Source organism: Pterocles gutturalis, unplaced genomic scaffold (genome assembly GCF_000699245.1).
Source record: "Pterocles gutturalis isolate BGI_N339 unplaced genomic scaffold, ASM69924v1 scaffold363, whole genome shotgun sequence".
Lineage (NCBI taxonomy): Eukaryota > Metazoa > Chordata > Aves > Pterocliformes > Pteroclidae > Pterocles > Pterocles gutturalis.
Window position 1 is genome coordinate 96,754 of NW_010120078.1, and position 26,357 is coordinate 123,110.

General features: G+C 41.3%; 1 protein-coding gene across 1 annotated transcript in view; it reads left to right on the top strand.

The window, feature by feature from the left end:
* LOC104464105 (slit homolog 3 protein-like) overlaps nt 1–26,357 on the top strand; it is a gene marked incomplete at both ends in the record, with an annotated part of 133,906 nt that overhangs the window by 92,709 nt on the left and 14,840 nt on the right. Inside the window, 2 exons of the mRNA XM_010076731.1 lie at nt 6,448–6,545; nt 13,422–13,561. Coding sequence (XP_010075033.1) covers nt 6,448–6,545; nt 13,422–13,561 — 238 coding nt within the window. The remainder of the gene's footprint in view (nt 1–6,447; nt 6,546–13,421; nt 13,562–26,357) is intronic.

Below are 26,357 nucleotides of genomic sequence, written 5' to 3' on the forward strand. Positions count from 1 at the left end.
TTCAAAAGGAGGGGTCACAGCCTTTTTGTGAACAGATGATCAAAATCTTTCAACTTCCACCTGGCAATGTAAAAGCAGTCTGATCCAAAATTACTGTGATATTATCTATGCCTTGCCAAATAATTTGTATATATGCCTAGGCAGATGGATCTAACATACACCCTGCCAGCTCTTGTAGTTGTTTGACCTTGCCAATGAGCGTCATCTACATCTTTTCCAGATTGAGGTTTAGCCATGATATCCATGGCCAGAAAGAGCATAAACAAGGAAGCAGTATCACCTGGATCTGCTGAAGAACTTCATACTACTGTATATAGATATCACAGTGTAAGCTGTCTACATATAGCCTAATATCAGTGCAATCAATCAGGAAATCAGTTTCAAATGGTTCCACTGGTAAAGTAACAATGCTGTATTTCCTAGCCCTTCCTGCAAAAGAATTTAGATTAATTTTATATTTTAAAATTATTTCATTCTTCACTCAAATTACAACATGTCTATTTTATAACTAAGTATTCCCTTCACAAAGCTGAGTGGCTGTGTTTGCAGTGATCACTGAGGTGTCCATCAAGCCTTTCCTGCTGCATAAGAGAGCATGCTAACTTTTGTAACTTGCTTTAAGATTTGCAGTACATGTAAAACTTTTCACAATCTCATTGTAGCAAATACTGAGTTTCTTTGCATTTCAAGGCTCTGAAATACACAATTGTGAATAGAACTGGAGAGAATTTTACCTGCCAAACTTGTATCTGGGTGTATTGGCTGTGTAGCTGAATTCATGGCATCATCTTTCCCCCTCTCTTCTCATCCCATCTTAATCTCATTCTTTCGCATGAAGCGTCAGGAATCATGACTTGTTTACACACCACATTTTTGCCCTTCACTCTGCTATTAGATCTTCGCAGGTCTGAATATATGAGCGAGACCCACTGGCACGTGCAGATGTAGCTCTAACACTCAAGCAATCAGCATGCATCAGAATTGTTCAGAAAGCTGTGTGTAATATTTCCCAAACTCTGTGGAAGCAGAGACAAGCTATACATAGTGGCTGTAAGTGTCCATTTTTCCTTAGTTTCACAATATTAGGAGGTTAAAATTTTGAAACTGGCAGATACTTGTAAGTGTGAATAACATTCCTGAATACACAGTGATAGAACACATGGTACTTCTTGGTTTATTTTTCTGTGAATTTTCCTTCAAGGCTATCATGAAGTGGAAGATTTACTTAGCCTTTTCCCGTAATGATTTATTATTAATTTCTGACCAAGAAACCCGTAAGACAAGTGTATTAACATTTGTGAGACTGAGTTGGATGTGGATGCGTTACTTCCACTATTAAGAATGTAAAGGACTAGGTTTGCAATACGGTGTCTTTGTAGCTGCTAATTTTTTCTGATTTTCCTAAAAGCTTAGCTGTATTTAGAGCTTGATAATTGAGTTGTTTATGAAAACTTCCTAGTTCTTAAAGTCTCTATCAACTATATTTGTCTTTGTCTAGTATCTTTACTAAACACAGGAACGCTACCATCTGTTCTCTACATATACCATCTAAATAAAATTTATTATGAACACATTGTATATTGTTAACAACTAAAATAAACTTTTGTATTTCTTTTGTATAGCTCGTTTTTCTAGCATACTTTAAAACATGGTAGTCATTGAACAAGGCTGTAATTGGCTGGAAAGAGGTCTGCCTGTTCACAAACCATTGAAGTCAGATAGACTTCTGCCTGTCTGCAGGTGTCTTCATCACTGGCTGGATCGTGTTTCTGCTGCAGTCAGTTTCTACCTGGAAGTCCTGAAGAAATCCAAGTTGTCTACCTGGATTTCTCCAAGACTTTCAGTACATTTTCCCACAGCCTCCTCCTAGAGAAACTAGTGTGTTATGGTCTGGACAAGTGATCTGTGCAGTGCATGGGGAACTTGCTGACGGGCTGAACCGAGCGGCTGGTGGTAAATGGCTCCTTTTCAAACTGGTGACCTGTCACAAGTGGGGTCCCCCCAGGATCAACATTGCACCCAACGCTGTTTATTATCATCGTAAGTGATCTGGACTATGGGATCAAGTGTGCCCTGATGAAGTTTGCTGATGATACCAAACTGAGTGGGGAAGTGGACCCTTCAGAAGGGAGAGCCACCCCGCAGGAAGACCTGGATAGGCTGGAAGAGTGGGCTAACAAGAACCTTATGAAGTTCAACAAGGACATATGTAAGGTCTTGCACCTGGGAAAACATAATCCAGGAGGGCAACACAGGCTGAGATCTGCCTGGCTGGGGAGCAGCTCTGTGGAAAGGGACCTGCGGGTCCTGCTGGACAGCAAGCTCAATACGAGTGAACACTGTGCCACTGCGGCAAAGAAAGCCAACAGGATGCTGGGCTGCAACAACACGAGCATCACCAGCAGAGATAAAGAAGTCATTATCCCACTGTACTCAGTGCTTGTCAGGCCACACCTGGAATGCCGTGTTCAGCTTTGGTCTCTGCTGTACAAAAAAGACATGGACAGGCAGGACAGGGTCCAGAGAAGGGCCACAAAGGTGATCAAGGGACTGGGAAGCCTGTCAGGCGAGGAAGGGCTGAGAGAACAGTGTTTGTTCAGCCTTGAGAAAAGAAGGCTTAGGGGAGACCTTATCACCATGTTCCAGTATTTAAAGGGTGGCTACAAAGAAGATGGAGAGTCCTTTTTTACAAGGAGTCACATGGAAAAGGCGAGGGGTAATGTGTACGAGTTACTTCTGGGGAGATTCCAATTGGGCACAAGAGGACAATTTTTCACAATTAGAACAATCAGGCATTGGAAGAATCTCCCCGAGGAAGTGGTTGATTCCCTGACACTGGACGCTTTTACGATTCAGCTGGGTGGGGTGCTGAGCCATCTCGTCTAGACCGTGCTTTTGCCACAAAAGGTTGGACCAGATGATATTTGAGGTCCCTTCCATCCTGGTGTTCTATGGTTCTATGGTACCTTGTGCCTCTGTTGAGCTCGATGCTGCTGCCCCTTATCTGTACCCGTTGCTGTTAGGTGAAGGATCACATTAAAATGGAAAGAGGTCAGTTCTCTGCCATGTGTTCTTGAATGAAGCTTTCAGTCTCCATAGACAATACTAATTTGTGGAAATTAATTTTTAAGAAAATCATTGCAGTGGTTGAAACAACGTCAAAGCAAATGCATGCTTTTATCATATTATCCTTTGTTCTTCCTGATATTAGTATTTGCTGCTTGTTCTTGGGTGTTTTACTAATCGTGAAGTAATGTTTTCCGATGTTGGATACTTGTAAAGGCTAAAAGTTGGCACAGCAGTAGTGAGGAACAGCTTGTATATACTCAAATGCCCAGTGCAGTTAATTACTGTTGAGTATGAAATAAAGAATTGACACTTTCTAAGTACGGTGGATAGTTTCTGTTCTCATTCGCTGAAATATGGAGCTGGAGCAGCCCAAATCTGGACCAGATGAGGTACTTCAGATTTTAAAAGGCAGCCGGACTCTGCACATATTTGTCTCCTGATTAGCTGCAGAAATTTTATGTTTCAACACCTAATCCTTTCCTCTCCTGCAGAAAAGGAGAGAAACTATATAAAAGTATTTTGGATCTCATGCTTTCCTATCAGACTGGATAAAAAATTACTGCGACTCAAAAAAGCTCTACAAATAAAATATTGCACACAGCGGGGCCTTCATCTTCTTTTTTGTGAATTGCTGAGACAGTTATATCTTTTTTCCTGTCCTTGAAACAAAGTCTGCACCTCTTTTTCTGATTCAGACTTCATTAAAAGGCTCGTTAGTCTTGAAGCAAATATCCAATATTCTCCTCTGTAACAATAGTTATTTCCAGGGAATGTAATTCAAAAAGTTTTTCCCAACTCACAGATAACTTCAGTGACGCTTGACAGCAGTTCCATTTTTCCAGTAAGAACAGCCTTACTGTAAATTGAGATGAGAGAATTGCATTATTCATTTGAAAGATGTTTCTAGAATGTCTTCAGGCTCTTCTGGGTAGTGACAGTCTTACGCAGAAATAAAACGGTCTTGCGTTGACGTAGATTTATTAGTACCAATATTTTCTGCAGCTTCTCTCCTTTCAGAATTCTTTGTTTTTCGTAGTCTTCTGTGTTAGAGAAATTGTACTTGTTTTGTGGGCTCTCAGTGTGCTATTGATAAAGTCAACTCAGAGGAGATAATCCTCAGAGAAAGATTAAGTGCTGTTTGCCCATTTATTACAATGAGTAAACTGAGTCAGAGAGACTTTAATTTTCCTAAAGCCACACAGCAACTTCATGTTGTAATTAAGTCTGCTTCAGCAGCACATACTAATCGGTTTCCATGGTGCCTGAGGCCCAAGAAGCCAATAATTCAGCCATGTTCAGTACAGAAATGAGAGCTGAGCCTAAGTCATGAGAAATTTCATGTGCCAGACTGAAAATGCCTTGCTCTCCTTTTAACATTTATTTTTATTAAATTTTTACAAGAACATTCAAAATAATCTGAGTAATTACAGTAGAAGTGATGGGACTGTTTTACGCGGTGTTCAACTGTGACAAAAACCTTCAGAAAAACAGATGCTGTGGTTTCTACTTTGCTTCTTGCTACACTTAGCTGCAAAGGGTTTAATATTTTAGTGACATAGGGATGAAGAGTTCATATGAAACAGAAGTAACTGATGTTAGTGAAGTATCTGTAAAATAATAAATTCTTCGGGGACACAGGAAAAGTATTTGTGATCCTAGAAATATAAAAAATGGCATCTTCCAGCTTCCTTAGGATAACGTGGTAAACACCCAGGATTCGCAACACAGATGGACAGAACACGGGCGCTGTTGCAGAACGGTGGCAGCGGATTAGTGCTAATGCTGCGTGGCTGGCAGCCGTGGAGCGCTGCGGACCACATGGTGCCAAAATAAAACCTGCATGAGCTTCCTTTGGCATTTCCCCAGTTCTTCCCTGAGACATTTGGGGGCTCAGGATTTCAAATGGAGAGGACAGGCTGTTTGGCAAACGCAGCACGGATGAAGCAGAAACACTCTCTGCCAGGTCTTGGGCGAGGTCTTTGCGTGCTGCCTGCGCTGCTGGGCTGGGGAATGAACTCGCAGCGAGGCAGCGGGTTGGCCAGGGCTTTCTGTTGTTCTTTGGAAATGTTTTTCTTCCGATTCAACCAAGGAAAAAGATGTCCGTGGTTCCTTGTGTTTGCAGAAATTTTAAAATGCAAAGCTGCTTCTCCTGTCTCTGGGGAATGCTGGGGACAGAGCCTCACGAAATACAGCTTCGTCTCCCATTTCTGTAAGGAAGCTCCTCTGTGGTGTTGGGTGAAAGTGTGTCTCAGCTCTTCTCACAGTACGATGGCAGCATGTCCTACCTGACCAAATACTGAACTGTATGATGGGTGAATGGGAGAGCCTAGCACCATGAGTGACAGACCAGATCAAATGAACTCTGTAGAAAAGTTCACATTTATAAGCTCGTTTCGGTTTCTTAATGCCTTGATTAGGCTTAATTGAGGCTAAACCAATTTCAAGATAAGCACTCCAGAGACAAATTAAGATTGCTACTAGTGTTTATACAGTACTGAAAGCATGAATGGAGCTTGACCTGTCACAGAACCAGCACAGTCCTTGTCCTGCTGGCTTGTCACCTCCAGGCTGGGCGCATTGCTGGAAATGGGCTCACCAGTCAGGAGCAGAGCATGGACTTCTGATCAGTGTAGGATGTGAGGGAGAGAGGTGGGCAATGATGAACAAGGGTTAGAAAGATGAGACCATCCTCTTTGTTCTTCACGCAAGAGCGAGGTTTCCCTAACAGTGGAGGCTCTTCAAGCTAGTGAAGTTCAGTTGGAACCGATGGATATTTTAGGGCAATCTTTAAGAAGGGGACTGATTCAACGATGGCATTTCAAACAGGATTCAGTGTGGTTTGTACAGAAACTCAAACTCAGCTCCTGCAATAGAAATGAATTTTTCCCCTTTAGGTTTTGACAGCGCGTAGTAATGAGCATGGTGTACTGTTGTGGTGTTTAACTGAGCACTTGGTAAATGTGGCTGCATGAGTCCTGACTCTGTGGGGTCTTGTGCTGACTGTGGCGTTCTGCTTACCTTTGGTTATGATTTATTCTCTTCATGGTAACTAACACTGGAGATTGAAGTGTCTTATAGTAATGATGAAACCTGCCATTTCCTTAAAACAGTCAAATGAAGGAGTTAACTAAAATCTTGTAACTGAAATTATACCAAGATACCCACCAGTCCCGTTGGTCAGAACAGTTGCCCTGCCCAGATTCTCACTTAAGCAATTAATATATCTGACCATCAATAATGAACAGTAGGTGATATGATGGGTTGGAAGACCAGAGACCTCCTGAAATTGGTGCCACACATAGGGCAAGGGAGTAAGAGAAATTGATTCAGATGACATGAGTCTTACTAACCTTGTTTTTTTTGAATTTTCCCAAATAGGGTCGAGACTGCAGTGTGCCCATTAATTCTTGCATTCAAAATCCATGTCAGAATGGAGGGACCTGCCACCTCACCGAGGCAAATAAAGATGGATTCAGGTAGTAACACAAAGTTCATTTAAAATGAGATGATAAAATTGAATGTGTTTCTACTTTGCATTAATGAACTGTAATGGCTACTTTATAAAAGCGGCTGCATGTGACACTTCTATTTACCATACAAAAAAACCTAATCTGGTTTCATTGGTGGCATATTGTTCCCTCTGAAACAGGCCTCCTTATTTTCTCAGAATGGAATATACTCTGAAGAGCTATTTTGAGCGGTCTCGCTGATCTGCATTGTGTATGCTAATTTTCCTTGGGGCATGTCAAACTCACACGTACCCTTTTTTGTATTTGTAAAGTAAGCATGTGTTGCTTGACAACCAGATGCAAAATGTTTTCATAGTGAAAAATCTCATAGACAAACAGACTTTAAAGAAATAATTTAAAAACTTGGAGAGATTGCCACGTCTTGAGCATTGTGCCTGCAAGAGAATTGCCTTTACAGCTATACATTACACATTTCAGTTTTCCCATATAAGAAAGATGTAGCATAGGTGAGGATACTCCAAGAGAAGTCCAGAGATTTTCGTGAGGTATGTGGGAGATTTGTGCTGCTACAGGCACTACGTCACAGCTAAGCAAATGCGAGTTTGAGGCTCTGGCCGCTAGTTGTCATTAAAGTTGATGGAAATATTTTTTTTTAGAAAAGAGTTGCTGAAATTTTCATAGATTTGGTCTTCAGTATTTATGCTATTTCTTGCACAAAAGTACACTATACTATTGTTTCAATTGCCTCTATGAAAGCCTCACTTCTAAAAGCTTTTATACGTTACTGAGTCTGCTGCTTTGTCTTCTATATATAGCTCCCTATCAGTGACAGCTGGAGGGAGACACTGAATTCCAAGCTTTATAAATGGTGTAAGCAGGGAGTCAAACCAGTACAAATTTTTCAGTTTGATTCCAGTTTGGTTTCAGCTGTGATGAAGACTGTTCCAACTAGGTTAACTGTTTGTTAACCAAGTCAGCAAACCCATATCATCTTATGTCAGAAAATGGGATTTTTTCAAAACAGAAAGGGCCAGGTAAAAGTTTGAGTGACTGGCAGGACTTTAGGTACCCCCACTCCCAATGGTAGGATGCCTTTTGTATTTCCAGCAAAGCATTGTGGTTTCTTTTTGACTCCCCAAATCCCTCCTGTGGGAATGAGGCACAGAAGAGCTTTACCCTGTGGGTGGGAGGAGTGGGGAAACAGAAAACAGCAGAAATGCCCCAAAGCTTGTCTCTGTCTCTGTGCCTGCCCAGCCTGCAGAATTCCCCCCTTACAGAAACAGACCCCGCACACGCTGGACACAGAGGGACACGGACGGTATTACAGTGCAACAGTGCAGGCGATGGGGATGAGGGGACACTGTCAGGCTCTGCTGCAAATAACAACCTGAGGCTTTCCCGTGTGGGAGAACAGCAGTAAAATATATGGCGATGTCTCCATGAGGGGCAGTTCAGAGCTCAGCTCGAGCACCTCTGGCAAGGCCCTGAGCGGAGCAGGAGAGCGCGTCTCCTGGGTACAGATGTGTCTGTAGGGTCCTACTGGTGCGTGGTGGGGGGGGAGGATGAGGAGGCTGCGCAGATCACAGCACATGGAAATGGCCATGCCGCTTGGCAGGACTTCCTAGAATTTGGTGAAACCACTACTCTGCACTTGTGATCTGATATACGTCTTCTCGATTCAGATTTTGGCAGGCCCAGCATTTTCTGGAGTAAAAGTTCAAGTTCTGTTTCTGCTTGAGAGAAATAAAGGACTGGTTGTCTTTGATTTGGGCTCCTTTCTGGTCGCCCTTATGTGATACTGTTTAGATAGCATTTTCCAGCTTGTGCCAAAACAAAATTGTGCCATGTCAGAATATCTGTTTTCTGTCACTCAGTACTCATTTTGAAAAAATCAAGCTGGTATTAAAAACATGATAGTAAAACATTTTATAATATCCATAATACTGGAATGAAAGGCTTCAGTTTATAACCTGGATTGGGGTTTTCTTTAGCATTTTAGTTTTGTTCTGTGTGTTAGAAAGTAAAAAGTTTTGAATGACCTGAAATTAAAGCTACTCCTGAATTTTTCTCATGAAGAATTTTACAATTTCAGAGGCTTTGCTTCAGTTCCAAACGAATGTAGTTTTTGAGATCCTTTGCAAAACTGCAGGGGATGGTTTTGTTGCTTAACAATATTTGAGGCTTTTTAGGGAAGATTTCTGCTTTTACAGTTATTTATATAGTTTCAGTTGGTCTAATAAAAGACACATAAAACCATATCTCGTCAAAATCTTGTTTCATAAAATTGAATGTTCAGCTTATGCATTGCTCTATTTTCACTCCGTGTTTTTAACTCAGTCCGTAGCCCCAGCTGCTCTGGAGAGCAGGAGCGTGGGGCTTTAGCATGTCTTAGAGAAATGTGGTGTGGGGATGGAACGGTCAGTGAAGGGGAAGATAAAGAAACATTTTGAGGTTGAGTTTGGTTGGTTTGGGTTCTTTTGGTGGGAAATCTCCTCTCCAGTGGATGGCAGCAGTCAGAGTTACGTGCATCTGAATTGTGTTCGTCAAGATGGGAAAACATTGCCTTAGATTATATGCTGTGAGGAAGTGGATGTCAAAAACATTTTCATGAGAGGCCTCCTTGGATTTTTCTGTTGTGTGGCCTGTAAAAGAAATTATATCTTCTGTATATTCTCTTCCCTGGGGAAATATATTCATACACAAGCTCTGCTGCCAAACTTGTCAAATCTTTACTCTTGTAAAAAGGAAACTTAAGCCAAAGCTCTCTCCTTATGAAGTGCCAAGCAGTTTAACTCTCAAGTTTCTGTAGCCTTAGACAAGAAAATTACCTTTTAAATAATGCTAAGGTGGTGATGTTCCCCAGGCAAAGACAGGAAATTCATAGTTATGCCTGAGATTCCAGCCTGACTCGCCCGCTGTGCCTGGTACCCACACAGGCTGCAGCAGCAGGGGACGGAGCTGCTCAGATTTGTTGTAGTAGCAAGTCCTGGTGGGGCAACCGAAGGGCAAAGGTTCAGCTGGAGTTCTTCAGTCTTTCTTGGCATCTTTTATTCTTGTACTTTTTCAATTCTGAGAAATTTTGACATTCTCTTTTTTCAGGTACTTTTTAAATACTTCTTTAAATGTTTTTTTTTCAGGTATTTTTTAATACTTCTGTATTAAAGAATAGTTAAGTGGCATTGTATGTCTCAGGGGATTAGAAACATTAAGTTCTTCCTCGAAGTGCACATTCTAATCTAATGTATGTCTTCTGTGACAAAAGATTGCCAAAAAAGGTGCTTATTGAGACCGATAAAATACGCTGGTCAATCAGACGTGTCCTGGTCATTTAGCATGCCTGTAAGTGAGACTTTGACAAAGTCAGCTCTGCTTCGGTTAGCTCCAGGCAACCAGCTGATCTTTGATAACCCACGTGTCAGGAAACAAAGTCTCTGGAGTACTTTAACTTTTCTCTGTATAAAACCCCCTCAATTTTCCAGAGCATTTTCTTTAGCATTTTCCACAAACTTTAAGCTCCCTCATAAATGTAAAATCCTGGAACTCATTAACTCCCTAGTGTTAATTCTGCTTAGTTCAAGGAAAAACGTTGCACTTCCAGACTTACAGGCTACTCCGTTGGGATGTCGATGTAAAAAGCTCCTTTACCAAGAAATTGTAATATTCCTGAAAGACTTTACTATCTCTATTTAAAAGTTGATTTTTTGAAACATGATACACTGTGTGTATGCCTATGTTAATAAACAGATGCTAAACTATTTCTTTAGAGTTTGGGAAAAAAATAAAGTTGAATATAGTAAACTTACAAAATTGTCAGTATACTTCAGCTCCAAAAGTTTACCCCCAAAATGTTGTCATTAATTTCTGTGTTCCCTTGCACCTTCATGAAGATAATGGCAGTTTGGGGTTTTATTTAGTTCTTTATTTTTAGGAAAGCAGAACACTAAGAGAAAATCCCTAAGCTGGAGGAACAGGGAATTTGGACCTTCATGCAATCACAGCATCTCAGAAAACAGTTCTTTCCTGCATGGCTCCACTGATTCTGAGGTCCAAATGAAATGCTGTCTCACACTGTCTCACTATTTACTCAGTACAAAGTTTTCATCGTTGTCTCTGGAATTAATTTTCTCTCTCGGTCAGCTGGAACTCCAGTTTGATGACCTTCCAGTCACTCTGCAAACTTCATTTTTCTTCTAAGCTTTTTATGGGAATATACATACAAATAGTCCCAAACTGCAACTCTTTCAACATATGGTTCAATCCGGGTCCCAAGTTTTATGTTTTATCATTTAATTTTGGTCCTCACATTTGGCACATTTGAATGCAAATCAAAATAAAGAATCATACGTAAGCAATAATGTAAAGACTCCCTATAATACATGGGGACCAGTAGCCAAATGTCATCAATTATGCTGACATTTCCTTCAGTATGGAATGTGTCCTAATACTGAGCAATTGTATGTTAACAATCCCATATGTATTGTTACTAATGGTAACTCTACTGAGTTGAACCATTACTGTGATAGTATTTAATAATGTCATTTTTAATTGCATAGATCCAAGCTGTCCCAGTCCTTTTGTGGAAGGAAAATGGTGTTATATTCACATAAAAATAACCAGCACAAAGCTACTCTTGTTGCTTTTCTTTAAATGGAGAGAAAAATTCGTGCTCCCAAACTGAGACCTTGGATGCTAAGTTGCAGCCTGGAGCATATTTTTATGGATGAGTTATAAACCCCTGAAAAATGGGGTTTTGTAATCGAAAAGGGGACATGATGAATGTGGCACTGTATTTAATTAGATGTCTTTAACCCCCTCCATGACACTTGCATTGCCACAAAAGATGGTGTGCCAGCTCTTCTGTCTTATCTGCCTCCTGTGATCCTCTGGATCATTGCAGGGTCAGCAAGAGGACATACTTTATTAGCAATAATGAGCTTCAGACAGGAAAATAAAATATTTCTTATTGATTTATTGTGTCCTAAATTGGATTTATTTGAGCAGTTTGGTTTTGGCTATTCATGGTGAAGGTTTTCTAACTCTCACGACCTGTGAATGGTCCCAGCAGAAGCGAAGACTGTTAGCGTGTGACCTATATACCTCTTCTGTACCCACCTAGAACATCTTACTATTGTTGTGGCTCTGGACACATTCCCTACCCTTTTTTCTTCCTCTTTGCTATTTCCTTAGTTTGTGAGGTTGCCGGTGTCATGAAGAATCTAACCTTATCCTCAGGGTCCAGCCTAGGACCTGCTGAAGGTGGATGCAGAGCTCTGTACCACCCCTCCCCTAGGACTCCCTGAATTCTGCTCACTCTGTGGCACACAGAAGCAAGAGAAGCAAATGTCATGCTGAGACCAACCAGCCCAAAAATGCTGCAGTTTTCTTCACAGATTCTGAAGATCTCCTATTTCTCCATGGCATTCCTACCTCACCCCCACAACACCTACATACAGCAGGATAACCACTCCATGTCCACTTTCTCCATCTGAGCTGAAAAAAAGTACCCTGCAGCTATCTCTGCCCTGGAAATTCTGACTTCAGGAAGCAGTGGATGGCAATTAGTGTGACTGCTCTGGTGCTTTCTGGTTTTCATCCTCATCAGTCAGTAGTGCTTTACATTTGTTCAGCTCCTTTTCTGCCACCAGAACTTGCATGGGAAAGGAAATGAAGAGCTAAATGAATGTGTAGTTTGGACTGGAACTCGAAACAACACAGCTTCCCTTCCACGCACACACTTTCTGTGACTAGTGAACAGCAATACTGTTTAAACACTTCAAATACCATTGCTGGCTTCTTAGAAGCCACCGAAATGACTGGAGCACTTAACACATGTTTTTAGACTCTTTTTTAGGAAACTGTGGCCTCCACCTCTTCATCACTTACAGCTAGTTTAAAATATAAAGGTTCTCTTAGCAACTATAACTTCTAGATCTAGAGAGGAAACTGAGACTGAAACAAAATTAAAGTCATTCTGCAACCACTTAGTTTCTTACACTTCCCCTAGGGACCATAGTTCGAAGTCTTGTGAGATAAAATATTTAGTGCAATTATTCTTCAGTAGTGTCCACATCCTCACAGAACTGTTCCTAGCTCTGCCATTGTTTGTGTTTCAGCTGAATTATGTAGACATCACCAACTCTTCTACAAATAGATGCTGGAGGAGCTGTAGAAGTATTGAAACCTTCCTGCGCTTGTAAAAGCAATCATTCCCAAACTTTCCTTGATTGGACAAGTGACAAAGTGGTAATGAGAAGAAAATGTTCGTGTCTGTAAACTCAATTCAAGCCGTTGTTCTTTAAAGAAAGCGAGCTATCTAAAAGCTGCCAAGTCGCCCTGTGATTGTGCAGTCCTCAGTATTCAAGTATCCACATACTGACAAAATCATTGACAGAGAAGCCAAGGGTTTGAATATTGTGGTGCGTGTATACTCTCCTGCCGTGGAGTTGCTTATTGCAATTCAGGGCTCGGGTTATCGACAAAGAAAGCAAAGGGAAGAACAACAGAGGCTGTCTCCTGCTGATGCTTTTATGTCTCATGTAAATAATTACATGACCCCATGAACCATCCGACTCCATCCTTCACCAAACACGTAGGGTTAAAATGCTCTGTACTTCACAACAGCAGTGAATTTGGCTCCAGCAACTCACTTTTATGTGTTTTAACTTCAGTTTTATACCCCAAACCTCCTGCCCCTTGAGATCCGTACTAACTGTTATTATTTTTTTTTTCTTTCTCCAAAGCTGTTCTTGTGTCCTTGGGTATGAAGGGGAGAGGTGTGAAATAAACCCAGATGACTGCGAAGACAATGACTGCGAGAATAACTCAACATGTGTGGCTTGAGATCTGTACTAACTGTTGTTATTTTTTTTTCTTTCTCCAAAGCTGTTCTTGTGTCCTTGGGTATGAAGGGGAGAGGTGTGAAATAAACCCAGATGACTGCGAAGACAATGACTGCGAGAATAACTCAACATGTGTGGATGGGATCAACAACTATGTCTGTCTCTGCCCTCCTAATTACACAGGTGAGAAAGAGCCACAAGCAAAGAACAGGAGTCCATAAGGAGTCCCTTCAGTTCCTGAAGGGAGGGGTCCAAACGCACATTTACTTTGTTCATGAGTGTATAATTAACCAAGAATCTAGACCCATTTTAAAGCAACCTGGATGTCTTACTGGAAGGATGTTAGTTCTACCAGTACTGCAACGCATGTGCTCACAAACATGGCCACTTCTCTGAGGTAAAATACTGATGCTTTGTTGTAAAATACATTAAAACGTAGTGAAGTTTAAGGTGTCAGAGGAATCTGTACTTTTGCACACACATTCTGTGAATGTATTTCAGAAATATTCCCAGTACAGCGCTGAGTCTGATATACATCTGTTCTGAATTTTGGAAAATAAAAATAGTTCCTGTTTAAATTACGGTAGGAAAATAGCTTTTGGGGCATGGCTTTCACCTCAGAGGTCCACATTTATTAAATAAAATGAGCCTGACAATGTGCTGTTTAAATTCATTATCTCCATTTCATGAGTGGAGAAGCAAAGGCTCCGTAAGAAACTGTAGGCTCGGTTGTAGTCTTCAGAGTGCACCCACGGCAGTTAGCTGAGCTTGACGTTGTGCAGTCACCTGCTAAGTCCCTGGTGACAGAAGTTGGTAACTGAGTTAGAAATGGAATTAGTATCTCCAGCACCCATCCTGCATTTCAGATAAAATTCTTCCTAAGCCTTCTGCAAGAGCAGAAAGCCTCCTAACTGGAACCTAAAAATGCTTTTTCTCAAGTCGTTGCTGGAGCTGCTATTGACTCATGCAACCTGCGCTAGCACAGCCTTCCTGGCTCAGCATGGAGTGGTAAGGAAACACCTGCAATAGTTCCTACTTCCATCCTTTGAAATGGGTTTATTACCTTCTAAGCATGGAGAAGTAATGAAGGGCTGCTTGTACACTGGAATATATTACATGTCAGGGGATTTAATGAGGATCAAGCTTGAGTGGCTGAGTAAGGCAGGAGGAAAGCTTCTAGAATTTCCAAACTCTTAAAATACGTTTGTGGCTGATACAAAGGAGGCCCATGTAAATCTTTAGCTGAGAAAAGCCTTATGACTTGAATGTACATTTATTGGAGTTCTAAAATGATCTTTCTGCCAAAAACTAAAAAACTTAGCTAAGCAGAGCAAAGAGTTTTGCTTATAGGATGTTGAGCCCATTGTGCTTACTTGTGCACTATTTATGTGAGCTGTTCTTGGGTGGTTTCAAACAAAACTCTATACAAGGAGGCAGAGTTTTTACATTTACAAGAGGAAATATATTTGCCCAGCCAAGAAAAGACATATCTAGTAAGGAACTGAATCCAGTATATATGCAAATGCACTTTCTTTTTCACAGGCATATTGCAGATTATTTTGGGTTTTGCAGACAAAAATGGTAAGAAAGAACTAGATTGGGATTTCTTCTCAAAAGGCAGTCTGGATAGGGGCCAGAGAACTCATATGATATGATATTTCAGAATCAGTTTTGAAATATTTTTAATCAACCACCAGCTTTTTTTTTTTTAACCTGAATATCGTCTATGCTGTGCTTATGCTTATTAGCAGGAGTTTGTCAAATACTAGATCCCAGTCTTGCAATTTAGGACACACACAATTGTATATATAAGCATTGGCTATCACAGTGCAGGCAATAGCTTTGCCTACAGTTGAAACAAACTGAATTTTTGAAGAAAAGCAGGAAATACTTCTGGAAAATATAATATGAATCATAAGTGAAAAAGGTTGCAAAAATAGGAGTGTTGCTTAAATTAGAAATCTGAGGGGTTACAATAGTTCATGTTCCTTAAAAAAAAAGGAAGAGTTTAGTGAACTGTGATAAAAGAATTGCCTTGACCTGATTTTTGGAGGGGGATATTTCATCAAACCCGATCAGTCACCTGGAAGGACTCACTGCAGTGAAGCTGGCTGGGCTGAAATACCCCTCAGAGGTACACCTGGCACTCTCAGAGTAGAAAGGCAGGGAACAGCATAAAATGGCTGGAAGAATTGAAGCCATCAGCCAAACAAAAGTTACATACAAGCCAAGCAAATCTGAGCCATGGGTTTGAGGGCCCTCTAGGAGCTGAATCCAAACACAAGAAATTGGACATCATGTGAGGCTGCTTGATTGAATGAACAGCAGCTAAGGAAATGCCATGGCAGCACATAAGCAAGTCATGAAGAAGCACTTTGAAAGCATTTGTGTGCCTGACGTGAAAAAAGAGGGCTCTATTGACCAAAGAGTTTGACTGGAATCTCCTGTGACATCCAGGACGTCTCTGTCTGTATTCTCTTTAAATAGACCTTCTTCTACTGAAGCAGTACCTGAAGCTACTACAACAGTATCTATTAAAGTAGGTGCCGATGACTTTAATGTTGGGCTGCATATGCTAAGAATAACATTCAAGTCTAACATTTCAGAGAGAAACGAGTCACTGTGGGAGTCAGGAATACTTATTCCTGTGCTCACAGTTGTGCACTGAGCTGCCTGGCTCCCTCACAGGTGTTGACTGCGCTAAACATTGCGTTAGAGGACTGTGTGTATGGATTTTATCTGTATTTATATGAACAAATATTGGGTGAGGGAGGGTACTTTCCAGAGAAGTAGTTTTTCTGTGAAGTAGTTTGGGGGACAATGAGTTCTCAGTGGTACTTTGCCTAAAAGGGCAGCGATATCCATAGGCAGGGTGTGTCTAGTAGGACAGAACGTGTTCATGTGTGTTGTGCCCAAATATTATACTTGGGTCTGGTGTTCAGAATTCAAGGAGCAAGCTGAGAGATGAGAAGAGGACTAGAGGTGAAACATAAGCACTGGGGGATTTAGAATAGGTTTTGAAGATCTCAAGAAAAATCAGATTTGGCTTAACAAAAAGTAGGCAAACAGAGCAAGCTTTTTTTTTTCCCCCCATTGTTTTTTTTCCACAAACATTTGTATAGAGAATACAAATTTCTTTAAAAGTTTCATTGTCTGGCCTTTGTGGCTGAACAAATCCAGACCATACATTTTATCAATATAATTATACAAGAGTTGCTGGTTCTAGATACAAACTGGATTTCTCAGCAGATGCAGTAGTTAAAACATGAGTTAATTCAAGAGTGTTCAGTGTTACAGTAGAGATCAGACTAGATTTTTTTGTACTGATAATCTGTGATGTTTTGAATAACATCCAGGCTGTTGGCTATAGATGCCCCACTGCAGATTCCTGCCTTTCTGGACTGCAGAGGCAGGCAGGCTCTGTGAATCCCTCATCACTCTTGTGGTTTTAGATGCCATAATCCTGGTAAGACTGCAATGATATGACAGCACACACTGCATGTATGAAATAAATTTATGTTGTGATACAAAGAATACTCTGAATACAGGGAGGAAGAAGATCCAAGAGGGTGTATGTGTGTTGTTCTGTAAGAAATATTTAGCATCCCTCTTGGTTTAGTTGACTAATGGTTAAATCATGATAGTAAATCTTATGTTCCTAAATGAAATGCAAATTAAAAATGCATGAGTTGGAAGTGTTGACTATTGACAGAGTTGCAGTATCCAGGGTTTGTTTTTTTCCATACCTTAGCATTTTCCTGCTTTATCTTCTCTCTGTCTAGCTTTACATCTTACAGCCTTTTTAGGAAATAATATCCCAAATAATGATGGGTAAATTTTGCTTTCGTTGATTGGAATAACGGAGGCCAAAGATCCTTCTTCAATTAATAACTTTTTGCAGTGTTTTCCTTTAAAGTTCTTTCACAGTCTTTCCCCCACTCAAAGTAGATGAAAAATGGTCAATTTGTTAAGTGACTGCTGAGAGGAGTTTCCCACACTCCAGCCCCATTTCACTTTCATTTAAAAACAAAAAAACCCCACAAAAATCCACACACCAAAAAACAACCCACATTCACACAATAACCTCCTTCCTAGTTCCTTTCCGTCTAATAACTTTAAAAAAAGTGCAAATACAAATGGATTCTGTGAAATAGGCAAACATAAGTTAAAGACAAAACTGAGAGGGAGGGTACACAGATAGCTGATTGCCATAAAAAAGATTCAAGCCCCTACCTGCACCACCAGGTTTCCTCACCATTCTTAAAGTCAATATTTTCAATCTTTGTTGCCTGTATTTACATAACCAAACCAATACTCATGCTCTGTACCAGAGTCCTGATGGCTTTTATTAATACAGACATAGAATCACAAAATGGCTTGGGTTCAAAGGGACCTTAAATATCGTATCGTCTGGTTCCACCCCCCTGCCATGGGCAGGGACACCTCCCACTAGCCCAGGTTGCTCAAAGCCTCATCCAGCCTGGCCTTGAACCCCTCCAGGGATGGGGCATCCACAGCTTCTCTGGGCAACCTGGGCCACTGCCTCACCACCCTCACTGTAAAAAAATTTCTTCCTACTGTCTAGTCTAAATCTCCCCTCTTTCAGCTTAAACCCATTACCCCTTGTCCTATCCCTGCACCCCCTGATCCAGAGCCCCCCCATCTCTCCTGTAGCCCCCTTTCAGCACTGGAAGCTGCTCTAAGGTCTCCCTGGAGCCTTCTCCAGGCTGAACAACCCCAACTCTCTCAGCCTGTCCTCACCTGGAGGTGCTCCAGCCTCTGACCATCTCCGTGGCCTCCTCTGGACTCACTCCAACAGCTCCGTGTCCCTCCTGTGCTGAGGACCCCAGAGCTGGATGCAGCCCTGCAGGGGGGGTCTCATGAGAGCGGAGCAGAGGGGGAGACTCACCTCCCTCGACCTGCTGCTCACGCTGCTGGTGATGCAGCCCAGGATACGGTTGGCTTTCTGGGCTGCAAACACACATTGCCGGGTCATGCTGAACTTCTCTTGTTGTCAGCTGATGTCTTCTTTTTCTTCTCACCAACCGGTTATTTTAATCCTGAAGCTACATTATAAACAAGTGTTTTCTCCAGGATAACCATGTACCCAAAGTCCAGCCAGCCCTAAAGCCTGAGCAGTCTGTGGGCTGGTTTACAACCTGGTCAGACCCCTTGATGGGTCCGTCTTACAGTTTTGTAGGCTTTGCTCCTCTCAAATGAACTATAGGAGCATCGAAAGAGGAAGCTATGAATTAGATCAGTCACCCAAGTTCTTTTCCTTTTTGTATTTTTCTAATTTTTGTCTTTTTGGCTTTAACATGGCCTATCTCCAGCTGTTGATAGAAACATTCCACTGTCTCCCTAGCTTTGTGGTTTAGAAAGATAGGACAAAATTCATACAATTTTTCCCTTCCATTCCTTTGTTCTATTCGCTGCTGTCATAGACCTTCACTGTTTTCCTGATGGTTCTAGATCCAAATACAGCGTTTCATACCCCCATAAAGAGATTGTCTCCTCCATCTCACTGTCCTCCATGCTGTCCCTTGAAGAGATGTCCAAACATATATAAAGGATGAAATAGGCTGTGCCAAACATGTGCTATGTACTTTTAATGGTTTTGTGCTTTACTGTCTAGTTTATTTAGTTCTGTTTGTTTGCTGTGACTTTTCCTTCTTCCTATCTATTTGATTTTAGCCAGAAGCAGAAATACGTAGCGCTTAAACACAGAAAAATTGGGAAATATTTCAGGTTTTGCTAAGGATCCTAAAAAGCTTCAGCAAATAGCCACACTTCTTTGTTTTGAAACCTAAACAAAAAAAGACGAGTGGCTTCTATGACTGAAAATAGGTCTTTTCTAAAATACATGGTGTCCCGTGGTGGGGAGAGGGGGAGCAAGTGTTTTTAAAATAGTTTGTTTCCCTGGGAAAAAGCTGCAAGCAGTTTGTATCACAGAAAAAAAAAAATCTCTCTCAAAAAAGCTAGAAACTATTTCTGGTTTTATGTGTTTGGAAGAGAAGACTAAGATCTATTTTACCTTAGGGGACCTTGTGGTGTCCTGTGGTAGATGGTATCTGAGATTTTTGCAGTTATGCTACTTTTAGACAGAGCACTATTCACTGTTAGTGATTATGGTCCCTTTTTCTGGCGTATCTGATTGTGGTAATGTTGCATGGCCAAAGCCAAGCGCTTATTCAAGCCAAACTCTGGAAGAAAGAAATGCAGTGGTGACTTGTGGCTGACACCCTTTGCTGGAGCTCTGCAGCCTGTTTCCCATCGCTAACCGTTGGGAGGCTGATTTGCAACAATCCCCGAGATGGCCACCGGTGACAGCTGAATGAAGCCAAAGTGGATCATTGCACTGTAGGTTGTTTTTTCCCCCTTGCAAGTTTTTAACAACATTTGATATAGGAATGGGAAGGTTTTAGGTGGGATGGTTCAGCCTTGTGGTTCCACAAGGATATGACTGCCCAATAAACACTGAAGGCTTAAAGAAGTGCTTACTATCAGCCTCTTTTAAAATGTTGGAACTTTAGCCATAATTTCCTCCAGACAAACAGAGAAAATTGTGGTCAAAGTTTGGTGTGTTTTCTTTCTTTTATTTGAAGGAGTTCTGCCTTACATGGAAGTTTATCAGAGTTAGTTACTTGGCAAATGGGAAGTGTGTTTGCTTTCTGTGCAAAAAATAAAAAGGCACCCACATTTCCCACTTGTGTAACTATGAATGAGGAGTGCTGGAAGATTTTAGCTTTGTTCAAGAGCCTAAGCCCATTTCCAGCCCTGTTTTATTAAGAGAGAACCACATGTCATTGCTATCAGATTGGACTCTCTTATCTCATTGTACTGGGGTTAAAGAAGAAAATCCCACAGTAACTAGCAGTGCTGCAGCCTGTCTTTAGTCTCAGTGTGGGTGTCCTGTCATGTTGGAGCTCGCAGCTCCAGGATTTCCTCCAGTCATATTCACATTCATAAAATGTAATGTGTCATGTTTGGGGAACCAGATATACCAGAGAGTTTCTCGTTGTTCATCAGGACCACAGTGTATCTCTAAGAAATTGCAGTCTCAGCTACTACTTTCTTAAAGCATGGGTGAAGTGAGTATCTTCCTCAAGTAGGATTCATGATTTATTAAATCAAATCTGTGAAGAAACACATTGGAGGATTAGAAGTGAACCACAAGCCCATTAATTACCTGCTTACTAGCAGATGGTGCATGCTGCATAGTTAATACGGCTGGGAGGGGCAGAGTCCCCCCATGGACAGTCAGTGTACCCAGCACCCTGACACCACGGTGGTGGCCGTGTCAGAACTGCCCTATGTGGAAAATACGTAAATCTTTCTGTATATAAAGTATTCTTCAGAGACTTCTCTTGGTTCAAAACCATATTGGGTTTACGTGGCAAGGTTTTGGTAGCAGGGGAGGAGGGGAACTGTGAGAAGAGATCAGGAGCGGCTCCCTGTCAGACCTGCCGCTGCCCAAAGCTAAGCCCATCAGCAATGCTGATGAAAAAATGTGAGAGAAGCAACTACACAAACACCGAGGTGAGTGAAGAAGAAGCAGGAAGAGGCACTCAGGGTGCTGGAGCAGAAATTTCCCTGCAGCCCATGGAGAGGACCCCAGTGAAGCAGGCTGTCGCGCTGCAGCCCATGAAGGAGCACATCACAGCACGTCTCACTGCAGCCTGAGGAGGACCCCATGGACCCCGTGCCGGAGCAGGTGGATGTGCCTTGAAAGAAGCTGCAGCCCATGGAGAGCCCACACAAGGCGCAGGCTCCTGGCAGGAGCTGCGGCCCATGGAGAGGAAGAGCCCATGCAGGAGCAGGTTTTCTGGTAGGAGCTGTGTCCCTTCGGTCTGTTTCTGAAGAACTGTATCCCATGGAAAGGACCCACGCTGGAGCAGTTCTTGAAGAACTGCAGCCTGCAGGAAGGACTTGCGTTGGAGAAGTTAGTGAAGGGCTATATCCCATGGCAGGGAGCCCACGCTGGAGCAGGGGAACAGCGTGAGGAGGAAGGAGTGGCAGAGACAAAGAGTTGTGAATGGACTGCAACCCAGGCATGAGTCTGCAGGGTGTCCTCTCTGCCAACCCTGAGAGGACATCTCAGAAAGCGTATGGCATCTCGGATGTGACCGGGTGCACTAGATTGTGTGAATAACTGAACTGATCCCTAATAGATTCCAGATAAATCACATAATTGGAAAACATCCATATGCAGTAATATGGTTTTAAAATGTAGGGAGTCCAGCAAAATTAGGATCTCTTCCAGACACAGTGGTTCTGAGGGGTAACGCTATATGCAGGTTACCACCTTGTAAGAGCACGGGAAGTTGTCTGGTTTATTTAATGTTTTGCATGCTGTGTTGTTGTGGCATTTGTGATGTTGAATATGATTTTTCATACTTTGGCAGTGTATAGAACTGGAACATATTCCTTGTTCAGGGTTCAGAAATAATAAAAGGATCATTATTTCTCTACCCAGATCTTGTTGTTTAATCAGTTATCCCTTTGTTTAACCTGAAGATTAGAGATAATTGCTCCTTATTTCTGAAAAACAAACCACTTTGGGAATCTGAATGTGGGGTCTAACTTAAGGTTCCCACTTAATAGGAGGATCATTGTTTCTCTACCCAGATCTTGTTTAATCAGTTATCCCTTTGTTTAACCTGAAGATTAGAGATAATTGCTCCTTATTTCTGAAAAACAAACCACTTTGGGAATCTGAATGTGGGGTCTAACTTAAGGTTCCCACTTAATAGGCCAAAACCTGATACGTGAAAACTCAGATATGAGTTCTTAAAGAATTAACACAGAATAAAAAGTACAAATTAATTTTTATTTCTTTGCCCACTAAGTATTGTGGGCACTGTTCAACAAGCAAGAGCCAACTTCATTAATAACCCAGACAGAGAATTCTGCTACAGTGCATTTCAAGTAATTTCTTTTATGTTTTGGTATCTAACATGGCAGCCGAGTGCATTTTTCTACTGCAGGATTTTCACTGAGTTTTTCTTTTCTTCATTACAAGTTGAAGCAGTTTGGAAGTAAAAAAAAATCATTTTTTTATTTTCTAAGATGAACCTCAAATCTTTTTCATCAAACATCAAGAACATTCCTCACTGAACTGTTTTCTTGGAGGAACATCCTACATCTGTTCCAGCCAGCCATTTTTAGGTTCTGTGTTCTCCTGAAATTTCCAGTTGGCACTGACTTCTTTTTAATATCTGAAAAGAGAGAGGAGGAAAACAAAATACAAAAAACATTTCTTCCGATACAAGTTATTAGATATAAAATGAGTAATCTCTTATGAGAAAAACAGTGCAGTATTTTTATTAGCAGTAAAGAGAAGAGTTCCATTCTGGCTTACCTGGCAGAGCTCAGAAAATTGCAACATACTATTTAACGATTCAAATATGTATTTTCTCCCTGTGCAGCCTGTAAAAGTTTGCTCTGTGGATAAAGGCCAGGCTTTCTTCATCCTTTCTTCACTGTAAGCACTTTCCTTTTCTCAAGTAATGCTGTGAAATTCTTGACAGCATGTTTGCTTTTAGTCTTCCAGACCCTACAAAAGCTTCTCGCACATTAAGGATGAGAATATTTTCTGTGTTGCTTTATCAATTATTTCATGAATACTCTGAATGAGGGAACAAAGTATCCCACAATTGACATTAAACAAAAGAAAAATCATTTAACTAATTGGTTGCAAATTAGTGGTCTGGGTTGTCTTTTCAGAACTGCAGTTTTACTTACAGATAAGTAAGTAAAATACTGTTACTGCATCCAATCTCTCTTTTACCGATTAAGGAGAATTAGTGTAACTTGGATCCTGGTTTTAAAAGTCTAATGTGGCATGAAATATATAGCTCTCATGACAGCACAGAACGGAAAAAAAGAAAGACGATTATTAAACTGTGTGTAAAAGTCATCTTTATTGCTCTATTGTTGTTTTGGCTTCATTCTGAGAGCTGTGGAAGGCTACAGAAAAGCCTAAGCATGTTTCTTGGCAGCTCTTCCTAAGCAGTGAGCCCTGTGAAAAGTGGATGTGGAAAGCCCCATGAAATTAATGATTTTGCTGAAAAATTAAGAGCAGGAAAATGTTGCATGAGGCAAAAGATATTTTGCTGTGATTTTTTAAAAAACAATGAGCAATGCTGGTGGAGGGGACAAGGGAAGTAGTTTCAGATGGGCAAAATACCTTTTGTATTGTTTGGGGATTTTTTTCTTTTTTTTTTTTTTTTTCTTAATGCATGAGACAGCAGCAATTGAAGATCCACCTGTTAGTGTTCCACCTGTCAGTGCAACTTGGTTCTAATCTGCAAGTTGCGTTTTTTTTTGTGGCAGATCAGACTGCTTCCTTCATCTGTCTAATGCTCTCTTCTCCTAACCATGGACTAATTACCAGCACATTACACCAGCCTTAAGAAGCTGGAAATGCAGTGCCCACACAGCTGAGGATGTGCCTGTCTTTGTAAAGGTACCCTTTTCCCATCGTACCTCAGTTCTACAGACCACAGAACTTTATTATTTGGATTATTTTCTGCATTTGGGAAAGCATTACACTGAAGTTTTGTGTTGTTTTAGAATGACCAAGTATTTTCCGCAAAGAGAATCGGTGCTGCTAGAAGCTGGCCCAAGATTAATGTCCGGTTTGTTTTTAGGTTCACATAGCTATCCAGTGAGGAATTTGGACTAGACCTTTAATTGCTGCACAGAGAAGCAGCCCCGTGTCACTGTAAAAAAAAAAAAAAAAAAAAAGAGGATCAGATTTTTGCTCTGATACTGACATTAAAGCGGCCAATGAATATTGCACTCTCAGGTCTGAGGGCAGATTTTTTGGCCCAGATATTTTCTGAGTGAATAAAATACGAGAAAGTCTTTGTGTAGCTGGTGCCTTGGGTTTTGCTTTTCAGAAAGTGTTTTATTTCCCTGGCATGCTTTCCGCAACATCTAGTGAACACTGGTGGAGCCTGAAATCATGTATCAAGAAGAATTTTCTTCCTGAGATGAGGCTGCTCTAGTTGCAAGGCGTTCCCAAGTGAGCTCCCTAATGAGTGATAGATGGGAAAAATAACAGGAAGGATCCTTAAATGTTCCAAGTTTTGCATGAAAAATGATAAATTTTTTTTGGATGCTATGTTTGGTACCTAGCCTAGAATTCTCCTACATTATGATAGTGGTGCCTTCAAAATGACACAGTGAGTCATAATATTTGACATTTGGGGAGATTTTTACTGGATCTCTAAGCACTTGTCAAGGCTGTTGAGAAGAATACTTTAAGAAGAATTATGATTTCCTTTGAGAGTTTATGAAACTTTTCTTATTTTTTTAAAGCCTGTTTCTTTTTCTTCATAACAACAACAGAAAGAAATAGAAACTTCAAAAGCATGTATTGACCATTTTTAGTGAAGGAATAGTTGAAGGCATCTATCCACAGTGCATTCAGTTATTAAACGGTCTTCCAAAAATATTTCCAGCTTTAGATCATTGAGTTTCACCAGCTAGTTACTTTTTTTTTATGTTTACTTTCACATAAGTTTCATAGCACCCAAGGGACGTGAGGAATACCAAGCTGATGAGCTGGCAGCAGTCCAGGCATCGCAGCAAGTTCTGACCTGCTCATGTTCATGTCTGCCCAAAGGCTGAGCGAGTCACTTCACTTGTTAGTGTTTGGGAGGGTTGGTGGGTTGAGGATTTGGGGATTGCTTAGTAAGCAGATCTATCTCCAGTTCTGCCACCTCAAAAATGTGTTCATAGCTGTCCCCAATGACAGCTGTGTTCATATTTGTAAGATCTGAACATCTCTACTTGCTTTTGAGGAGTACCAAAGTACGATGGCAAACTGTAAGTCCAGTGAATGATCTGGTTCCCTGGTTCCCATGGATCTGCAGCATTCAACTGCATTGGGATGCCCCCCGTCCTGAGCTGGACACATTCACTACTTTTGCCCAAGATTTGTCCAAGGCTGTAAAAGATCTGGTACTATTTAATAGCGGTAGCTTCCTGGGATTTCTTGGCTCCAGATGGAACTGGTTGCCTTATAACTGATGCTGTGAACAATGAACTGTCCGCAGAAGATTGCTATGCCAGACGTCTCGGTATTGCCAAACTCAGCCCACTAAAAGTCATGAGGGTATGTATGGGATGTGAATACAGGGTGTCTGCTGGTGCTACCCTCCCTCATGCCTCCAGGGCTTGTATTCTTGCTCCACTTTCTCACTTACGCTTGACAACTCTCAAAAGCAGATATATTAGATGTTCCATGTTTAAAACAACAACAAAAAAAGAGTAGCTTTTGCAAATACATATTATAGTTCCATTCTAATATGAAGAGTCAAAGAAAGAGCTATGTAGCCTGTACTGTAGGGAGGCTGGAGGTTTAGGAGAAATCACCTGAAGGAGTGAGCTGGGGATGTTAACAACTGAAACGATGCCTGTCACCGCCAGAGTCATCCTGAAAGTTGTGTCCTCAGTCATCCCTGACGGGTCACAAGACTGATAAAAGCTGGACGGCTCTGATTCGCATTTTCCATCTGAATTTTAATCTTTGTGGTTTGCTTGGCTTATGTTTTCAAGTGTTTCTCTATAGACGCTAGAATTAGAAATGTAAGGAGTTTTGAAAATGGAGTTTCTCCCAAGACGGGTGGAGCTGCAGCTTCATGAAAATACTGCAAAAACATTGCCAGCCCACCAGTGCCTCCCACATTATCCTTTTTCCCCACACTGTCCACATGGTTTGTTGCTCATGATGGTATGTATTGTGTATAGGCACACAAAATATGCGTAACCTTGAAACCCTGCAGATGTAGTCTTCTGATAGAGATGCGTAGGGGACTTTGGGGGATCCTGCGTTGAGCGTACCTGACCTTTGCATTTTCTGCAAGGCTTTGGGAGGTGTGGGATAGGTTTCCATTGGTTTCTTGGGAAGGCAAAGATTTCTGTGGTCTTTGGCCGGATCTCAAATCTTGGGGTACTGAAGCATGACCTA